This window comes from Carettochelys insculpta, chromosome 13 (genome assembly GCF_033958435.1).
Source record: "Carettochelys insculpta isolate YL-2023 chromosome 13, ASM3395843v1, whole genome shotgun sequence".
NCBI classification, from domain to species: Eukaryota; Metazoa; Chordata; order Testudines; family Carettochelyidae; genus Carettochelys; species Carettochelys insculpta.
This window is the reverse complement of record NC_134149.1, coordinates 30,429,179-30,444,967: the sequence shown is the minus strand read 5'-3', so window position 1 is coordinate 30,444,967 and position 15,789 is coordinate 30,429,179. Positions and strand designations below refer to the sequence as shown.

The window sequence follows — 15,789 nt, the reverse complement described above, 5'->3', positions numbered from 1 at the left end:
ATTGAAAATAAGCTCTCATATTCCCCAATGCCCTATAAAGTAGCAGTACTACTACGCTTTTATTGTCTCTTGCCCCCGTCACTCATACTTAAAAATCCTCTTCCCTCTTCCTCTTTTAGCAGTTATCGGCTATGTCTAGACTAGCCCCGAACTTCGAAGAGGGCATGGTAGTTAGGGTGTTGGGAGATTACTAATGAAGTGCTGCGGTGCATATGCAGTACTTCATTACGCTAAATCTCCCCCATGGCAACTTCAAAGTGTGAACCTTCGAAGTGCTGGCTTGCGTGTAGCCATGGGTACTTCAAAGTGCCTGCGCTACTCTGAAGTCCCTTGACTCCTCCTCTTTATGCCTGCTGTTCCTCCTGCCATCCATCTACTGCTGTCTTGTGAGTTTTGCTGTAGGCAAAAGCTGTGATTCCAACTCTCCATAGCTTCAGCTACTAGTGATTTTAGCTTATAGTGGCATTCAGCTCTGGGCCTAGCCACAGGATCTCAGTATCCACCAAGGTGGATTCTCACAGAATATCTGTAGACCTATCCATAGATCTACCTTTGAATGGGGGCAGGGGGAGTGGGGAAAAACTAGTCAAACCATTCTTACAGTTGTGTAGCCAAAAGGCTTTCAGCCAGCTGGTTCAAGCACTATCCCTTTCTCCCCTCACAATGCTTTGAGGGAGGGAGCCCTCTGCAATCCATATCTTACACATGAATGATGACTGCCCTGTACCCGCACAAAACTTGAAGCACTGGTGAGACTCCACAATTCTTACACTGCGTAATAGCATAAACTGTGATTTTACAACATGTTGTTTACAATAGACAAAACCTTATTGCTTCGCATGCTCCCGTCAGGCTTTGTTTACAAGGCATTACATATGCACACCTTTGCTTTTTCATGCAAATGATCTCTGAAGGACACATACCCCAAATACTTCAGCTGTACTGAGCACCTGCTGACTCATTCCTTACATCTGAACACAGTGCGGCCACACACAAAGCCAATCGGAAGAGTGCTCTGTTCTGTTGACAGAGCGTCCAGACTGCCCAGCTGCTCTCTCAACAAAACAGGCACCTGGAAGCACGGCAGACAGGGCTGCTCATTGTTCTGGGTGCCCTGTCTGTCGAGAGAAGGTGCCCAAGAGCATCCACAGAGCTTTTTGGCCTTCATCCTCATCTGGGAGAGGCAGAAGTTTGTCAGCAGAAGTGCCAACTTTTCTCAACATACTGTTGACAAAATATATTTGCTGTGTGGCTGTTCCACCAGTTTTGTTGGCAGAACTTTCTAGAGTAGCTGTAGCCCTTGAGTGCTGGTAAAAGCCTTCATGCTCACAACTTAAATAAGTGGATGGTATATGTTACTTGAAAGGAATTGAAAAGCTGAATAAATTGTAATTGTTTTGGCCAAAAAACTTTAAACAGCTCTTAAGTTGTATAATATTAACCATACAATGTTTCAGATAATAAAGTGGAAGGTATTGCTAACAGAAATTAGGCTGAGTGCTACATCTGAATCCATACAGGATCCTTATGCCTGCACAAATCCTCTTGCAGGACTGAGACTTAAGTAGTCCATTTTAATTACACCATAGGAGACACAGACAGAAGAAGAGAGAAACACAAAATTAAGTGCAGGGAATTCAGTTTATTGAAGTCCAATTTACAACTGAAGTTTGCAATTTATTTCCCCCAAAACAAAAGCTACTTTTGAATTTAGGAGCAATAAATGTCCTTTTCATCATATACAGACTATATCTTGTAAATAAGTTAATATCTTTGAAAAAAGAGCAATATGTTCCTTTTTTAATGTTGCAGTGCAACTTACAACTTACACATCTGTGCAATGTACCATGAGGTATATGCCCAGTGAGCAACACACAGTGAAATTTTCCATTCATAAATTCTCATTGTAGACACACAAAAAGATAACCTGTGATAGAAAAAATGAAGCCAATTACAATAATTCACGCAGAACTAATCTGAAAAGAGGAAAGAAAAACAAACTAACATTCATAGCCTATATAAACTAATGGATCACCTCCCAACATAGGACAAGTATAAAATTAAGTATACTGTTGTGAAACTGAAGAAGTACTGTATTATCCAGGGGTTGAAATTTAGTTTTGCCAGTATGAGTCCAGAGCAATTCATTTTCTATCTCTGTAGCATCAGTGAGCTGAAGGACTATCTACTACAGAATCTAAACGACATCTACTCATAAAAGGGACCTTCAGATATAAACATGATGGTAATTATTATATTGCAGTCTCAGAATAGGCATGTATAAACTGTAATACAACCCAAGCTTCTTCCCTGGCTCAGACAGACATTTTATCGCCACTTTTCAGTTTTATTTCACAGCTAATTATGAAAACATACAGCAGGTGGGGCTAAAACATCTGTAATGTGAACATACTGGTATTTGAAGCTTTGAATCTTCAACTTTGTTTTCAGGATGGATCCTACTAAAATACTTTTTTCTCTTTTTGACAGAAAACATACATTTTCTTTTAGAAATAATCAACTATAACATAACTCTGTGATAAATAACAGTTCAGCCACTAACACATATATACATATTGTCTGTAAACAAAAATGCCCACAAATCATGGAGTCTCCATGATTTTTATACAAGGTGCTATAGAATTTTTGTTGTTGAAAACAGTCCTAGTGAAAGTTTGGTTTTTTGTCTCCTATTGCTACAGAAATATTTACAAAAAGAAGGACCATGGAGACTCCATAGCATTATTTGCTAGTGATCTTAAGTTAGCAGGGTTTTCAAAATACACTTTGTGAGCTTGTTGAAATTTGAATAACAGTACAGGTTGAACACCAGCAGTATAGTACTCTACTGATTTGGTATTTCAACCCCTGAACATACAAACACATTATTACTACAGCCTACTTCACAGTTTATATGCAAGTAAAGTGCAAGCCATAGTACAAGGGTGTCATACATTTTCATACATTTAAGCACTATCTAAAAAGACTCTCTATTTGTACAAGTCTTATAATCTATTTTAGTAAACTAGACAGGAGTCACCTATGGCCCAACACTTAATGGTGTTATGAGGACATTTTCTTTGTAATTAATACAGCGTCATGTCAAATGCAAAAGGATCCTTAATACTAGTTTCCTCTTATTGCCTATTCTTTTCTATTCTTAGCTTTTTATACTGAATTTCTTCATTTTCTTGGTAAAACAGAAGTCCTTACTGGATACTAAGCCTACTTTAGCATTTATAACTGGTTTCACTGTTACTCTGACCAGTGAATAGGATTTGTTGGTTAATATGTGTTTTGTAATTGCTAATGACAAAATGCAATAGGGAGTCAAGATAATATGAAAGTTATTTGCAACATTCTGCCAGACACAAAAACAGCTGTATTGAGACCCCACAAACGCCTGAAATTGGATAATACTCTAGGGCTGTGTCTACATTAGCACCTTCCTTCAAAGGAAGAATGGTAATGAGGCTGTTCGGAGTTTACTAATGAAGTGCTGCCGTGCACAGGCAGCACTTCATTAAGCAAATTCCCCCTTGCTGGCAACTCCAAAGTGTTAAACTTCGAAGTACCGGCACACGTCTAGCTGCAGCACAGCCGCCAGTATTTCGAAGTGCCGGGGCATCTTTGAAGTCCCCTTATACCCTTAAAGGGGAGGGGGGAATTTGCTTAATGAAGTGCTGCCTATGCACAGCAGCACTTCATTAGTAAACTCCAAATAGCCTCATTACCATTCTTCCTTCGAAGGGAGGTGGGTAATGTAGACACAGCCTATAAGTTTGAGGACAGAAGTTTATTGGGCATTTCCAGTCAAGTAATGTAATACTCTACCTATTTTATATTTCAAGTAACGGCAGCGCTTACATCAGATACTGCATATACAGTGGCTTTAACACACACAGTACAGTACTCAGCTGTTACATTTAATTCATGCAGTGAGTACACATTTTAATAAAAGTAGAGAGCTCCATTTGTTTATTCCAGCCCTGGCCTGTATTAAGAATCACTATAAACATTCCGTGATTATAGTGAATATAGGTGGTATTTTTAATAAGGTGCATAACATTTTCATTAACACCAGACTGCAATAGTTTTAACATCCATTTCAAAATCAGACGAAGGCTAAATGGTATTAATTTTATTCTTCCTTCCAAATATGGAAGTATGGCATAGATTGTATCATGTAGAAAGTACGTTTGCTTTTAAAAATGTTCCTTTAAACTATTATTTATATTAATAAGGGAGAATCGGAACTTATCATAATTAAAATATTGGTTCTGTTTATAAGCCACTAAGGAAATGCTTTTTTTAATCAATCATAAAATAACACACTTCAGTAGTAGTTACTGAAATAATATGAAATAAAAAACAAATTTCTATTCACTAATGGTTAACATGGCTCCAATTAGATTTTGCTACTAAGTGGTGTTATATCAACATCTTTGCAGGGCCGAGGCTGAAGTATGTAAATTCATTTGTGTGGAAAAGGAGATGAAAGAGAAAGCAAAGAAAAATCTAGGACACCTACGAAAGCTTCTTTTCAGATGAGGTTTAATGAGAAAAATCTGATAGATGGAAAAGTAAGAGCAGACAAGATCTGATGTGTAAAAAGGGAGCTATAGTTCCTTGCCCCACATAAAAATAACAGACCAAAGTTCCCAGGATAGCAATTAACCACAGCCTTAACTTTAAGCAAGTGCATAGTTCCACTGACTTCAGTGAGACTTTAGATGTGCTAAAAGTTAAGCACCTGCTTAAATGTTTTGATGTCTGGGGCAGAGTTCTCAGTACCTTATACAAGTTAGTCCTAGCTTAGTCAACATTACCATCACAATCATTGTCCAATTTTTGTTTTTCTGTTTTGTCGGGCTCCTGAGCCCAAATTTCTACACTATGGATTTATAGCCCTGTTTCCACAAGCCCAAGTCAGCTGATATGTGCCAGCCACATGTGCTTTCCTATGAGATAGACATATCCCTCATATCTTCCCTATAAATGCCTACGTTCCATATATTGAAACATAACCCAATTAAATGCCACTTTAGGAAGTTTTGCCTTGCAGATATTATATGAACATTTGCACAGTCCGAGTATGTTGTGGGGGATGTTTTGGAGGTACAGGTCCCTAGTAATGCAGAACAGTCCATGCAGTCCAATCCTTGGTGTCCTTGTTGACTTTTTTCAGGATTGGCTTCTGGCAATAGCCTAATTTTGTGATTTACTTTTGTCAGTATATTGAATTTTAGTCTGTAAATTAAACTATACTTTAGATATAATTGTCCAATCTACTTTATACCATGGCAAGTCTCACAGGTCTTTCTAGGTCACTTGCATCACAGGAAAACTAAGCTTTTGCATTCAGAGTCTCAAGAGCATCTGAGTAGCACCTGGCACAAGTCAAGAGTGTTTAAAGGGAACAAAATTACTTTGTCACCTTTGTGACTCCCTGACCCTGAAGCCATTAAATGTTGGCCCAAACCTTATGCCTTCAGATAGCTGTCTCACAGCGACTTCCAAGAGCTCCAAGGGGCTTACCAACAGGGTTTGCCAGGATGTAAGGAAGCCTCAGCTACATGACCTTTCTCATAGGCACATACTCTGTGTTGACGAGTGAGAGGGCTTTACACAGCATGCTGGCTTCATGTCACTGGAGAATTGTAGGAGATTGCATGTTAGTATAGTTCTTAAGGGCCCAGATCATATGATCTTAAGTGTGCTTTGTGCCACTGGAGAAGCAAAAAAAAAAAAAAAAAGCAGATTTAATGGACGTGCGTTTAATGACCCTTGGATTTTCATAATGGTCCTCAGAAATGTACTGTATCATGGGCACATAATATGGAATTTCTGTCAGAATCTTAACTTTGATGTCAACACTTCCCTTCACCACTGATAACACTCCTAGGGTAGGTCTTCACAGCAAAGTTATTTTGAAATAACAGACTTTAGAGGGAAATGGGAGAACTTCCTTAATAAAAGCTGTTCAGATAGTACCCCTCCCCAAACTGAAATGCTCTGACACATGCAACATGCATATTTTAACCTAGAAAACTACAATGAAAGAGGAAAGTTGAGGTAAAGATAAGTTTCCACCTAAGGTTCTTCAAACCTGAGAACTCCCTTTATCAGTTGTAAGGATGCTACACGCTTGCCCTCTTCTCTTGTCAGCCCCATCCCTGAAAAGAGACACCGGTTTTCTAGATTAAAGGGTAGGGGCCTAGTTCTGGCAATCAACAGATTGATGATCAACATTCCATCTTCAGAATCCTCTGCTTGGTACATTGACTACGTGAATCTTTTCATAATAAATAATCAGGGGTGCCTTGTGGATAGAAAATGTATTCTAATCCAGGAGGTGATTATGGATTATATGAGAAAGAAGGACCACAGAGAAGTTGGCACAAGAGCAAGATGGTTTAATCCTAAAGTTGGGGGGTGGGGGAGAAATATTTCCCAGCAATATTTGAGAAAGTACAAAACAGGGAGTCGTGGAGCAAAGAGGATTTTCAATTAACTTTGAACTTTCAGGATTGCAGGTTTCTATGGAGTCATTGCAGCCCCCAAAACAAATTAGAACTTGCCAAGAGCAACTTTGATTTATTGCAGCTCCTGAGGGTTTATCTAGTAGCTGTTTCACTATGAAGAAGAGTCTGCAACCTGCGGCTCTAGAGTTGTACGTGGCTCTTTAAGGATTTCTTTGTGGCTCCCAGCGCTATAAATATTATTTTTAATAAATGGTGAACATCTAAAAGCCCAAAAATGAACAACTCATATCTAAATATCACACAATATGTGATCTCAAAATGTTGTATAAATCCCCCTTTAATATGTGCAGTGTATTGTGGGATATGATACCTTATCTGTGTTTTGAACATGTTGTTAATAAAGTCCTGATTTTGCAAAGGAAAAGGAAGCTTGCGGCATTTCTGCTGTGAAGGGCAACACACATTTTAAGAAAGAAAACTGAAATTAAACATGAAATAAAATTGGCATAATTAAAGTAGGGTTGGAATGGTTTCAAAAAAGAGGAAAATCAAAGATGAAAACAGAGAGTTTCAAATTGAATGGACCCAGTCCTTCACTTTTATGTCAAGTTCCTCCGGGCTCCTTTATGTATCATTTGCAATGAGAAATTTGGTAACAACAAAAAAATGCAGCCTCAAGAGAATAAGTAAAAAGTTTGCAAACCTCCTGCAGTAAACATCGTATCACAAACCACTGTGTGCATACTCTTCTTAAAATAGGGGTTACAAAAAGTATTGTTTGATGTTATTTATTAAGGATCGTCTTGGCTCTTGAATTATTGAGTTTTTTACTGAATTAAAAAAAATGGCTCTTCTTGCTCTTTTGGTTTCCAACCCCTGAGTATGGAGGTAATACTCTGACATCCTTGATGACCGCTCTATAATGTTGTCTACACCAGGGGAATTTTTTTCTCCATCCCCTATGTCACAGCTTTGGCCTGTATATACTCTTGCATGCAGGACCTGGGATAAAGGATAGAATCTAATGCAGTATCTCTGCTACATAATCATGCTGCAACTTGTTAGAGCTTCTCTTTTCCTCTGCTTAATTATTTGTATTAGAATGAATTATGGGACATTTTCATTTAAAAATATAACAAAAATGTCTAAGACCTTTCAGGAAGTGCTACTGAGATACAATAACTCTTCACTTAACATTGTCCCCTTGCTATGTTGCTTGTTTAAAGTTGTTCAGAGTTGTCCAATACTTCCTTGTAAGTCCTTTGGCTGCCCGCTTTGTCCACTATATGGAGGATTTTCTGGAAAAGCAGCCTGTCCTTGTGGGTGTTTGGAACCAGGGTGGGCCAGCAGCATCCCATTAGCTCCCTTAAATATCCTGTAAAGTATATGGCTGGGGCTGCCTCCTCTGCACTGCTGTGCTGCTCCTGCACTCTGCATTGGAGCTGTTCCAGAGAGCTGCTGCTTGGTGACAGGGGGAAGGGGAGGCAGGGAGAGGGAGAGGTGCTGATGTCAGGATATCTCCCTTGCACTCCCAGGCTACGTCTACATGTGCACACTACATCGAAATAGTCTATTTTGATGGATAACGTCTACACGTCCTCCAGGGCTGGCAACGTCGACGTTCAACTTCGACGTTGGGCAGCACCACATCGAAATAGGCGCTGCGAGGGAACGTCTACACGCCGAAGTAGCACACATCGAAATAAGGGTGCCAGGAACAGCTGCAGACAGGGTCAAAGGGCGGACTCAACAGCAAGCCGCTCCCTTAAAGGGCCCCTCCCAGACACAGTTGCACTAAACAACACAAGATCCACAGAGTCGACAACTGGTTGCAGACCCTGTGCATGCAGCATGGATCCCCAGCTGCCGCAGCAGCAGCCAGGAGCCCTGGGCTAAGGGCTGCTGCACACAGTGACCATAGAGCCCCGCAGGGGCTGGAGAGAGAGTGTCTCTCAACCCCTCAGCTGATGGCCACCATGGCGGACCCCGCAATTTCGATGTTGCGGGACGCGGATCGTCTACACGTGCCCTACTTCGACGTTGAACTTCGAAGTAGGGCGCTATTCCCATCCCCTCATGGGTTTAGCGACTTCGACGTCTCACCGCCTAACATCAATTTCAACTTCGAAATAGCGCCCAACACGTGTAGCCGTGATGGGCGCTATTTCGAAGTTGGCGCTACTACTTTGAAGTAGCGTGCACGTGTAGACGCGGCCCCACTGAGCCCACCACTACATGCCCCTTCTCCACAAAGCTGGATATCTTGGTATACTTACAAGGGCAATGTACTTAAAGTGGGGTCTGCGTAGTTACAGGGGCAATGCTGTTTCTGTCTGCCTCTCTCAGACACACACACAGCATGTGCCCATCGGTGTCTCTTTCACATGCACGCCTTCGCACTACGCAGCCATGAATGCACTGTTTTAAGGAGAGAGTACTGCACTCCAGCAGGGTAGTGTGCATTCATCATCATGTTCAGTTTTTACAAGGCAGTGTTTGCAGCCACTGTCCTGAGTCTCTTGTATTTCCTCCCTTCTTTCTCAGTCCATGCTGTGTCTAGAGTGAGGCTACATTAACATCTCTTGAGGGTTCAGCCATGTACTAGTTCATTATTTAGGCGAAGACATTCCCCGGGAAGTATTCCATCCTCTCTCTCTAACATCTCAGCTAAACTTCACAATCATCATTGCTATGATGATTAGATTGTTTAAAAGTGTTCAAAATTTATACTCTGGTGAAAAAAAATTCTCTGAAACCTAATGCATCCTTCCACCCCCCAGTTTACATTAGGAATATAACTTCAGTGTTAAGTGAGGAGATACTATAAGTACTCGGACAATAAAAGAGCCATATTTAGAGGTAATTGAAGAATAACAATAATAAAGAAGAGGATAGCTGTCTGGTGAAAAGTATATAATCAGTTGCAGAAAGAGCATCTAGCAACAAAAAACTTACTGAATTTTGTGGAGTCTCAGGAAAGCCATGCTGATTAAATGACATCTTTGGTTAAAAATATTACTGGCAGAAAATCCAAATATAGGCTCAAAGTGGTACAATGCATCCAAACACATTGTTTATGTGGCTGAAGATAATCAGAATACAGAATTTATCTCAGTATTCAGGCAGGAATTCTGTTGAATTAATATTGTGTATTGATTCTGGGCTTCACTTTGCTCCACCACTGAAGTCCAGGGAGAACCAGTTGTGCCTTTACTCGTGCACCCATATTGATTTCAGCAGGACTATATGTGATGTTAGAGCAAATTTTGACCAGGAAATTTTGCCACTGATTTTAATGAAAGCATGATCAGGTTCACTGTTTATAAAGAAAAGCTTTGGATCACAACTTGCATTCCAATTGGCTTAAAGGTCACAAAACCCAAAACAAATTGTGCTAATGCAGGTTTGTGCACCATTTGTATAAATATATAATATCTACAGCAGTATTTATAGTTAGATATTGTAGAAGCTGGATTTATTTATCTGAGAGAAACTATGGACTCCAAACTTCACTGCACTTGAGCAGATTTTGGCACAGCTGAAGCAGTGGATAGGCATATATGGTTCTAAGGCATCTTTTTTCTTTTTTTTCTGAATCTTAGGGCAGGCTAGGGTCTCAGTCAACCATAAGCACAAGTTAGAACAGCCTCAGTCCATTATGCCTCCAGGTTTATTGGAATGCTGCATAAAATAGCCCTGCTCTTATGACACTGTCACTGGGAAAAAGAGCTGGTAGAGTAGAGCTCTCTGTGTTTTCTTCTGAGATTCTTCTATGCCAAGATACATCTCTAACAGCTTCTTTTAGGACACCTTTTTGACTCTCTTTGATTGCCTGAGAAGGCAAAATAGGCAGAAGCAGAGCTAAATATCAAACCTCATATGTCCAACAAGATGTCTGTATAACCAGCCTAGCAATTTATTTTATCCAGTGGAACAGATAGAGGCTATTTTTAAAATGTAGAATGGATAATTTACATATTAAAAACAATTTTTTGTTTTAACACACAAAGACCACCATATAATTCTCCTCAAAATGCTTTTTTTTTTAATATAAATACAGAAAGTCTTGTTTTGGTGGTTAAGAAAGTTAAACTCTGCTTCTACTCATATACGCAGAAATTGTGAGGCATATTTTGGTTGACATTTTCTTAGCAAATCAGCTTGAACTGATTCTTTCTTATTGTACAAGATTTTGTATGCATGAAAGTAAATGTCAAAATTCTTAATGACATGGTAGCGATAGTTGTAAAAGCTAAACGAATAAAAATGCTCTTTTAGACTTAGAAATAAGATTTTACTTGTTCTAATACCTAACATTGCTCCAAACCTGTCTCCCACTTTGTCTCAACATCAGCCAAGAGAAACCTCTCTGGAATATGCAAAAAGGAATAAAAAAGTAGTTCATTTTCCTTGTTAGCTTACTTTTTAAAATCCTGAATAACCAAAACACATTTTAGCTTCTTTCCAAGAGCAAAACAAACTAATATTACTTAGAACTTTAAAACGAATAGACTCATACCAAGGAAAGCATTTTAAGAAAATATGATCAAAGGAAATTGTGATCTCTTAGCCATGGAGGGATTAGTTTTATGGCCAGATTAATTTCAGCCACTCATTATCTTTCAGAAATACCTTTGATTATTTTTCTTGTAATTATACTAAGCCCTCTGAGAAATGAAGCTTGTGATCCAGTCTCGTTAGCTACCATTGTTAATTCATTTGTAGAGGCACATATCCATGGAGAAAAATTATTCATCTTCTATTTTAGTTCTATCCAATTAATATTTGAGAAGAAGAGTGTAAGTTCACTTTATAATGTTTACTGAAGACTTCATTTAGCATATTCTACAGTCAAATGCATGCTCTGATTTTGGGTTACTATATAGTGGAATCCCTTGAATATTGTTTTAAATTCATATTGGTCTTCTTAATACAAAAGCACAGACTGTGGTTTGGGTTTGAAACATGGGTTTGAAACATGATGCAAATGTTTAAATCTTGTCAAGAACACTAAAGCACAACCCATTTAATTAGTATTCTGTGACCATCTATAGCTCCTTGTTAATGCATATACAGTATGCAGTACAATTTCAAAGTGGCTTTTCCACCTTACACCATTGCTTGTTTCATTACATAATACTCCTCCTACACCATTTGGAGTATAGCAATAAAAAAATAGTGATATCTATATCTCTAATATTTATAGATTGGACATGAACAAATGTTAGAAAGATAAGAACTCTCTTCTCATGCTCTTTCTATTCAGTGGTGCATTAATTAAAATGTTCACATAATAAATACATTCAGATTTCCGTTTACTATTTGCATGAATATTACAACTCTGATTTTGGTGAATGTGATGGCAAGTTTTTCTCTATTCTCCGTACCTTCATTATTTCTCCAATTCAGCAAAGCACTTATACACATGATTAACTTTGAGTGCAAGCTTAAATCCATTACTATTCAGCAGAGCACTTAGGGTTTAATCTTGCCCCCCTGAAGGCAATGGGAATTTTGCCATTACCTTAAACAAGAACATGCCTTTTGAACTCCATGCTTACAGGCCCATTGACCTCAATGGAACCTATTATGTACTTAATTGCTTGCCTGAATTAGGAATCTGTATGTACTAATTTTGTATGTTCTATCCAAATATAATTGTAATAAGTGCAAGTGCAATGATTTCAAGATTCAAGAGCTGGTGTGATGCAAGAACCCAATATAAATGTCAGCAATACACTTCTAGTACTACTATATCTTGGAATTTTTTCACTATTGCGTCCACTGTAGTTCAAATAAATGTTGGTGTAAGAGCAATAACAGAAAAAGAAGTCTGAGTAGCATTCCTTTTTTTCGGATACTATATTGTAAATTAATTAAACAAAAGGGTGCTTTCTCAATAAACTGTTATCTCTAGAAAATAAGTAAAACCATCTCCTTGAGCCAATTTTTATTGCAGATCACAAAGAATAATTTGAATTTTACAGTTTGATTCTTTCCATTACACTAGAACTGGGCAAATACTGCAAAACATTTGTCTGCATATGTTTATTCAAAATCATATGTATGAAATTGCTTTGATTTTTCTATTTGCCTTCTGAGGATAGTCTAATAAAGTTTCCTAGCAGGACTGTTTGTAGAAACTTGAATTTTAAGTGCATATTCAAGAATATTTATGGAAAGCAAACTTTGTTTCCCTAAATGCAAGTATTCACTCCAAAAAATGATTCTTCAAGCTTCTAGGCAAAGAATAGAAAGTTACCATGTGATTTTATGCATCCAATCAAAAATAATTAATATAGAACTAGTTTCATCTATTGAATTGAATACTTGCAATTAAGTTGTTTATGAACTATCTACAGGTGAAGAATTACATGGTGAATAATTTTGAACAATATGAATTATTTACCCAGCTCTATATGACAGTCTGAGAATTAAGATTCTTGAACTGATCAATTGTTTGTCTACCATTCATGAAGAAGCAGATAATTAGTATTTTAATATTTTTATGACTCACAGGTTTGTGGCACTAAAATCACAGTGGTACGATTATGAAAACTGCCATAGCTACCATCTTCAGAAGCAGATTTTTTTTTACCATGAAATATTTCAAAGTAGGTAGAAAAGTCAGTTCTAAGTGACAGCATCCGTGAACAAACAGCTTTGTTCTACTTGTGTCTTAACCTCTTCTGTGCCACACTTGTGTGCCTATGACCACTCCTTTTAAAGGCAAGTACATGCCTATGACCACTCCTTTTAAAGGCAAGTACATTCTTGTAAAAATAGCACAACTCAAAGTGGCACCTACAATATGCCCACAGGGCCAAAAGGAAAGTCTATTTTGCTGGATACACACTATATAGTATAAGGCACACTAAAGTGGTTAAGTTTACTTTTTTATTACTCCGGTCTTCTCTAATTTCATAAAGATGGTAGCTACCATTGCTTGGAAAGGTTGGAAAAACTGTGCACCCCTAAGAGTGGCCCATGTAATTTTATATATATTCTGTCAAGAAAAACTTGTGAAAAGGTGAATTTTAGGGTATTTTAAAAAATAAATATAAACTACCATGTTACCTTTTATATATGTAGATATGTTTACATATAATATATATCTAAATATATAAAATGGTTATAAGAACTTATTTCTATAAGCTTAGCTTTAATAAAGTACTTAAATAAATATACTGGTATTTATTTTCCATTATACTTCTGCACTGCTCCTTTCTAATGCAGAACTCTATACACATATTCGTTGATCATAGCAAACAAAGTAATTCAGAACAGAATAATACTGTCTTATCATGCAATGTAGTAGGCATCCTGTGGCACTATTCTCTTATCCAAGTTATTTACAATACTGCTGAGTACATTATTTACAAATATTACAGTGTTTTTCATATTGGATTTCTCATGGCACCCAGCAAGTGTTCACGACACTGGTCCTATCAGACATGTGTTTCAATGAATGAATGCGTGTGTGTCAGAAGTGGTGTTGGGGTTGCAAGTTCAGACGCTCCATTCTGAGGTTTCAGAGCAGTGCTGTACTCACAAATGTCCAGGAAAAATTCATAGTTCTTTAGCTTCCACTCTTTGAACTTCTTTGATGTCAATTTGGGATCATCCAGAAGATTGTTGATAATTATCAGGTCCCCTTCCTTTGCCTGTCAAATTCCAAAAAACCACAGCACATTTCAGAAATACAATTTAAGAGACATATTATACTTTGGCCTCTTATTTGTCCTTGAGTGCTAAAAGGAGGAGCAACTGCAGTGGACACTACGGTCCTTTATCTATACACAGAACGGTTATAAGATCAGACAATGCAATGCAACCTTCCCTATGTCCGTTGGCATGATTCCACAATGGCTTTCAGTGAACGTCTCTAATTGTAAAAATGTCGTAAATTAGATCTTCTTCACAATTCAGTCCTTGGCATCCTCCATAACACTGGTAACAATAGTGCCAAATACTGGCAAGTGTTGCGACGTTGGCAACTGTCCCCTATGTGCTGTTTCTCTCAGTACTGCCAAAGTTCCCTTGTGATTTAATTCTCTATCTAAAATAAAAGTCCATGTACTGAAAATTTTGAGATGCTACATTGTTACAATTTCTTGTTGAATGTAAACATTAATGGTAACAGCTTACTTTTAAAGTGCTCTTGAGAACTCTGATGTGATGAAGTTTTTCATTGATAACTGGATCATTGCACCTCTTTACAAAAGACTTCCGGAATTCCTGCTTCGTAGAAGGACGCTGCTCTCCAAAGGCTGACAAGCTGGCTTGTTCCAAAGACTTGTATAACTCTTGCAAACCATCTGTACCTTCCCTGATTTCCTTTATGTTTTCTGGAAAAAAATACAATTTTTTTTAACAACAATCCAGGCAATTTTGTTTGGAAGGACAATGAAAGATCCTGAAAAGCTCAAGAATTCTGAAAGTTGCTTATTGAAATAACCACCTATTATCCTTTTCCAATTTGAGAAACTGATGAAATCAAAACAACCTGGGCAACAATAAAGTTGGAATCAGAACATACATAAAATTTCTGAACCAAAATTATGGTGTATTAACTCAACCAATCCCTCATGATTTTCAGCTTTCTTGTACATTATAATTCTGCCACAAAGACACTCATATAAAGCCTGATCATTCCTCAGTGAGATCAATTGCAAAGCTCTTGTCCAGGTCAATGGTGAGAACTGGTGGCACAGTCAATTCAAAATCTTACCTTCGTCACAGGAACTATTTTGCTTTTTTATAAGAAGTTTCTCTTCAGTCTTTTCTTCTGTTATGCCTGAAGACTTCACGTGCATTTTGCCCCTGACATCTCTGTTTCGTGGAAGGCTTTGACTACGTTGCTTGTGAGGCCTGTTCTGAGAACTATATCCTCTTTGCCACTCCACCAAAGGAAAAGGTCCATCTCGTTCATGATTGTGACGTCTTTGGACTGGTAATGTTGCCTGTCTTCGCCTCTCTGGTGACATTCCAGGTTGGCCACTCATATATTCTGGGTCAGGAGGAACAGTCTGAAGAAAATGGAGGCCAGAACTGGTTAAGGGAGTCTCTATCAGGTCCTGCCATGAACGCCTTTCTCGGTAGGGAGGTCTGCATCCTGACGAGTGTGTACTTCCTGGAGCATCTTGTCGTGAATCCTCCACAGAAGAATAAGAGTAGGTAGATTCACTTGAAAAGTGTCGGCCATGTTTGGGGTCAGGGAATGGACTTGAAGAATTCATCTAAAAAGGAATGAAAATATCTGATTATTAAAACATAATTGTGACTAGATATTGGCAAACTGCAA

General features: G+C 38.3%; 1 protein-coding gene across 1 annotated transcript in view; it reads right to left on the bottom strand.

The window, feature by feature from the left end:
* Positions 1–13,656: 13,656 nt before the first annotated feature.
* LOC142020423 (connector enhancer of kinase suppressor of ras 2-like) overlaps positions 13,657–15,789 on the bottom strand; it is a 581,534-nt gene continuing 579,401 nt past the window's right edge. Inside the window, exons 23-25 of the mRNA XM_075008216.1 lie at positions 15,217–15,724; positions 14,634–14,833; positions 13,657–14,149 (exon numbers count right to left, since the gene is read on the bottom strand). Of these exons, the coding sequence (XP_074864317.1) occupies positions 13,934–14,149; positions 14,634–14,833; positions 15,217–15,724 (924 nt within the window). The 3' untranslated portion in view covers positions 13,657–13,933. The remainder of the gene's footprint in view (positions 14,150–14,633; positions 14,834–15,216; positions 15,725–15,789) is intronic.